Below are 5,468 nucleotides of genomic sequence, written 5' to 3'. Positions count from 1 at the left end.
GGGGGCGGGTCTCCTGGTTTCACCAGGGTCTCCAAGAGCTCTGACATTTGGGCACCATCCCCCACACCTCTGTCTTCACCATGATGTCTCACAGACCCACCTGGTTCTTCAGAGCCATCTCCTGTCTGGGATGTCTTCTTCCCACCATGCCCACTTTTCAGCATGGATCTGGATCCTTCTTCATCTTCCCCACCCCAGACCCGCCTGATCTTTACCTGGGGGCTGTTGGGGATGGGTCCCCATCTCCGCATCCTGCCGTCCACCATCCTCGTCCTCCCCAGGTGTTGACCCGGCACACCCCGAGGTACAGGAGACCTCCACACCCAAACCAGAAGCAGCTCTGCCAAGGTGGTACCCAGACAGAGAAGCTCTCCAAGAGCCACCTTGGCCTTTCATCTCACAGCAGCTGCTTAAGTCTCTCGTTTTCCTGCAGCTCTGTAGTTAATGGTCTGGGTGGGACATGGGGCTGGGACTTGAGGAGCTGGTGTCAGCTTCCCACGCAGGAGCCACCAGCATGGCCTGCTCAGCCTGTTTCCAGCCCTCCACCTCCACCACTCCCTTGGGAAGATTTTTAACCAGATCTGCTGGGATAGTTCCTTTTTTCCCTTTCTCTTCCCCAAGACCTGCTTCTGCTCGCCCTGTTCCTGTGGCCCTGGGGAACTGGTTACTTCCCTCCCCTTGAGAGCTCTTCCCTGGCGAGAGGCAGTGGCTCTGGCTGTCCCCATCTGCCACTCCAGGCATCCCACATCTGCCCACTTCTCCCTCCCCATAGCTCTTGTCATGACTCTGTGTTGTCCACCCCAGGTTCTGCGGTCTCTGTGCTTATCATTAGTAGCTGCTTCACTCCCCTCTCCCCATGTTTGTCCCTAGCCCTGTCAGCTGGGCAGCTGGTTGTAGCTTTCCCCATCCCACACTTAGCTGTCCAATAAACCCCCTGCCTCCGCTGCCTGCTGTGTGTTGTTCCACAGTAGTGGGGCTGCAGACCCTCTGGGGTGGGCAAGAGAGGGTTGCCAGGAGCCAGTGAGGGGGGATTTTGCTTTTCTCTGGGGTCCCCTCCATCTCTGGGCACTCAAAGGACCAAGCTCTGGGAGCCTGGTGTTCCCCCGTGCCACTCGTGGCTCTCCACACCCTCTCCTTGCCTCAGTTTCCCTGTGGGGGGGATGCTCAGGGAGGGTCCCTGGCTGGCCACCGCCACATCTTTGTGGGACTGTGCAGACATGGCAGGCTCTGGGGCAGCAGCCCCTGAGCAGGCCAGGTGTGACACCCATAGGACATGTCACTGTGGACACCTTGTTGTCCTACCCGCACTGCGACGCTTCAAAATGAGCCCAGGCAGCCTCAGTGGCACCAAGACCTTTATCATCACGAGCACCAGGGAAGGGATGGGCAGGGACACTTCGTGGGGGGTGCAGGCAGTGTGGGGACAGGCAGGAGGAGGCAGTGTGTGGGCAGGGGGGCTGGTGCCTGAAGGCATGATGCCTTGGGCTGGCAGCTGGGCACGGTGGCTCACACGTAGTCCTTCATGGGATAGCCCATGGGGCCACAGCTTTTCACTGCTCTGTACTTCTTGGGATAAGGGTCCTGCTGGGATGAGGGTCCCGAGGAGCACACGATGCCCCCACCGAAGATGCCCCAGCCGATGTAGAGGGCAGCCCCTAGCTCCCTCTTGAGTGCTTGGGGCACCATGGGGTTGTAGAAGTCGGTGACGATGCTGTTGGCAGACCAGGAGACAGGGATGAGAATCATGATGCTGGACAGGATGAAGATGCCACCTGCCACCATGGACATCCTGGTCTTGGTGCTGTTGTCATCCACGAAGCGGGTGCAGTCTGCACCTGAGAGGGCGATGAGGAAGGCGAAGAAGGCCGCGAAGATGGAGGTGACCACCAAGGCACGGGCCGCTTGCAGGTCAGAAGTGAGCTCCAGCAGGGAGTCATAGGCCTTGCACTGCATCTGCCCCGTGGTCTCGTACACGCAGTTCATCCACAGCCCTTCCCAGAACACCTGGGCCGTCACGATGTTGGAGCCAATGAATGCTGTCACCTTCCACATGGGCAGCGCACAGGTCAGGATGGAGCCCAGCCAGCCCAGCACCGCCAGCATCAGCCCACCCAGCTGCATCGTCATCGTCGCCATTGACAGCACCTGTGGGGACAGGGCACAGTGTGGACTTCATAAATGTGTCCTGCCCTCCATCTGGGTGGGAACAGCTGCAGACCAGCATGGGGACATGTGTGGCATGGGGCATTGATGCCAGTCAACATGGGGACATGTGTGGCATGGGGCGCTGATGCAAGATGGCATGGGGACACGTGTGACATGGGGCATTGCTGCAGGTCAACATGAAGACACCCCAGCACACTCCAAAGTGCGGCTCCCCCACCCCACACTCCCCCCAAGTCCCGCCATGGTAGCCACCCCCCAATGCCCACCCATGCCCTGCTCCATCCCTGGTGTGCAGACCCCTCAGCCACAAGCACAGTGCAGGGGACACCGGAAGGCAAGGTAGTCCCTTCCCTCCCTGCGTCACTGGCTGCTTCCCGCACTGGGGCAGGCCTGGCTTTGCCCTCGGCAGCCGCCCGGCAGTGCCCTTTGGACCCGGGACGTCCCGTCTGGGCGCTGGGAAGGGGTCAGAGCTCAGCTCTGCCTCTGATACTGCGCCGGTGCTCAGCACTTTCAGCAATACTCAAAGCACCCTGGCGAGGGGCGGCAGAGCCTGGGGTCACCATGGGCATCACCCCTGTGGCCTGTGGATAAGCAGGGACACACGGGACACATTGAGGGCTCCACTACCACCAGTCTGTGGTGGCCACTGGGTCAGCGCAAATGGCTGCTGGAGCAGAGCATGGGGCAGAGCGCACCCATGGGTTCTTGTGCCCGCCTCACACCGCCCGCTGGGGCAGCCCCACGCTTGGCGGCCGGGACCAGCTGAGTTTTTATGACCCCAAGCAGCAGCATGGTATCGGCTGTGCCTGGCACACCCTACAGCACATGTGGGATGTTTCGCTGGGGTTTCTCTGGTCCAGGTTTCGGTTTCTCCATCCGCACTTCCTCCCATTGTGTCCCCTCACCTTCCCCAGTGCCTTTCGTCCCTTAGCTGCTCAACAGACACCTGGCACTGGGGCTTCACCTCCCCTGGTCCATGAAAGTCCCTTTGGGCCAAAAACCAATACCCTCACTCCTAGAGAAAGGGAGAGTAGCCTCTGGGAGGCCAGGGTGGTGGGAAGCCATCCCAGGCACCTTTCCTGGCCAACAGGAACTGGACCACAAGGAACACCCAAAACAGGGTGTACAGCCACCCGCAGCAGGGATGGATCCCAGCAGGGATGCTCATTGGAGCATCATGCTCACCTTTCCGCCTGGCCACCGGCACCACAGGGTCGTGGGAGCGTTTTCCACCATTTCGTCTCCCAGCAAAGGGATGGAGGAGCTGGGATCCCTCAAGCCCCAGACCTATATGAGACCCCCACCACCACCAGCCGGTGCCACCTCTTACCCCCACACACCCTGAGGCATGAGGGAAGCACTTTCTCAAGCCGGTGTCCCGGCACAGCTTGCCATGCCAGAAACAAGATAGGCAAAACACCCGGGGTTGCCCACGCCAGCCCCAGGCTGCTCCCAGCCTGGGCTGTTGGATGGCCCGGGGGCCAACGCGCCCCGACCCGCCCTCACTGGCACCTATCTCCTTCTTCCTGCTTGGGTGGGAAGATCGCACTGGGATGAGTGTGAGGCAGCCCTGGCACTGCAGCCGATGCCACCAAGGCATTGTGTCATGGAGGCACCCATTGCCACTCCACCCAGAGTGGCCTGGGCGATGGGTGATGCTAGCGCAGGGTATGGAGGCAGCCAGGATCACAGAGGGTCAAGGAAGCAGATCTCGGCAGTCTCCAGCAGATGGGGGCCTGCGGCACAGGAGCACTGGACAGTCGCACTGCCCAGGTGGGTTTCAGAGAAGGTGAAGAAAATGAAGCACAGCAGGTGCTATGCAGCAGCAATTTAATGTGGGAAGGCTGCCACATGGAGATAGACAGCGGCACAGCTGGGGGGAGCATCGCGAGCCGCTCCCTCTTGCCCCCATCCCAGGGGATGCCGGTGGGGGACGTGGGGCTGGGTGCACCTCACGAAATGGGGTCGGGTGCTGGGAATCTCCCCCACACTATGCGGGTGCAAAGCCCCGCTCCTGCCTCCCCGACCGGTTCTCCCAGCCCGGCCACTGCCTTCCCACTCCCAGGATAATGATACCCCCGCCCCGGGGAGCTGCCACGAGAAATCACACGTCTGCACAGCTGCTGCGAGCCCCGAAAGTAGGTCAGTGGCAAAATTTAGGGTATGGGCAGGCAAGAGCCCCCACTGCCCCTTGAGACCCTGCAGAGCCGCCGTGTCCCCGTGACCACGTGGAACAGGTCCAGTGTCCCCACCGGCACTGCCACCCGCCCCGAGGGACGCGTCATCGCGGGGATTACCCGGTGTCACACGCGGGACAGGCCCTGGGACCCGCATCACCGAGCGGCACACCCCGATACCGGGAGCTGGGAGATGCTGGAGGCGGGGACCGGGTGGTGCCGCAGAGAAGATGCCGTGGCTGGGTGCTCCCAGGGGAGCGGGACCCCCGCCAGGGGGGGCAGCCAGGACAGGATCTCCCTGTTCCCTGTCTCAGCCAAGAGCAAAGAACCAGCTTCAATCCCCCGCTGAACAAAGGCAGTTCTGTTTGCCCTCCCTCGCACTGCCCCGGTGCCCAGCCAGCTCCCAGCCTTGCCAGGGGGGTCTGTGGGCCAGGGGCACCGGTAGGCCAGCTCCCCGGTGCGACTGGGGGTGGGTCCAGGTGGATGCTGCAGCTCCTAGACGTAGTTGCTGGCTGGCAGTGAGCGAGCGGCTGTGAACTTGGCAGAGTAGGGCTTCTCCTCCCGAGAGGGGCAGGTGCAGCACAGGATCCCCCCACCTAGTAGCAGGAGTGTGGAGGCTGCCCAGCCCACGTAGAGGGACGACCCCAGGTCCCGCTTCTGGGAATCAGTGACCATTGGGTTGTAGAAGTCCTGGATGATGGTGTTGGCAGACCAAGAGACAGGGATGAGAATGAGGACGCCAGCGATGATGAAGATGATGCCAGAGAGGATCATGACCTTGGCTTTGGAGGTGTCATCCTCTACGCAGTTGGTGCACTTCCCGCCAGCAACAGCAAGCAGGGTGCCCAGGACGGCCACGACGATGGCCACCACCATCATGGCACGGGCGGCTTGAAGGTCCTGCGGCAGGGCCAGCATGGAGTCGTAGACCTTGCACTGCATCTGCCCCGTGCTCTGCACCACGCAGTTCATCCACAGCCCTTCCCAGACGATCTGGGCCACCACGATGTTGTTTCCGACAAAGGCTGTCTCCCGCCACATAGGCAAGGCGCAGCAGAGGATGGAGGCCAACCAGCCGATGACAGAGAGAGCAATGCCCAGCACCTGCAGCCCCATGGAGGCCAT

At 61.6% G+C, this 5,468-nt stretch overlaps 2 protein-coding genes across 2 annotated transcripts; both read right to left on the bottom strand.

The window, feature by feature from the left end:
- Window positions 1-1,506: 1,506 nt before the first annotated feature.
- On the bottom strand, window positions 1,507-2,136 carry LOC104538376 (claudin-4-like). Its single transcript, XM_010181559.1, has one exon. The coding sequence runs from the start codon at window positions 2,134-2,136 to the stop codon at window positions 1,507-1,509; it is 630 nt and encodes a 209-aa protein (XP_010179861.1).
- Window positions 2,137-4,838: 2,702 nt separating this feature from the next.
- Window positions 4,839-5,468, bottom strand: LOC104538375 (claudin-4-like). The gene has a single exon (XM_010181558.1). The coding sequence runs from the start codon at window positions 5,466-5,468 to the stop codon at window positions 4,839-4,841; it is 630 nt and encodes a 209-aa protein (XP_010179860.1).

This window comes from Mesitornis unicolor, unplaced genomic scaffold (genome assembly GCF_000695765.1).
Source record: "Mesitornis unicolor isolate BGI_N332 unplaced genomic scaffold, ASM69576v1 scaffold31493, whole genome shotgun sequence".
Classification (NCBI taxonomy): domain Eukaryota; kingdom Metazoa; phylum Chordata; class Aves; order Mesitornithiformes; family Mesitornithidae; genus Mesitornis; species Mesitornis unicolor.
This window is presented reverse-complemented; position numbering and strand designations above follow the sequence as displayed.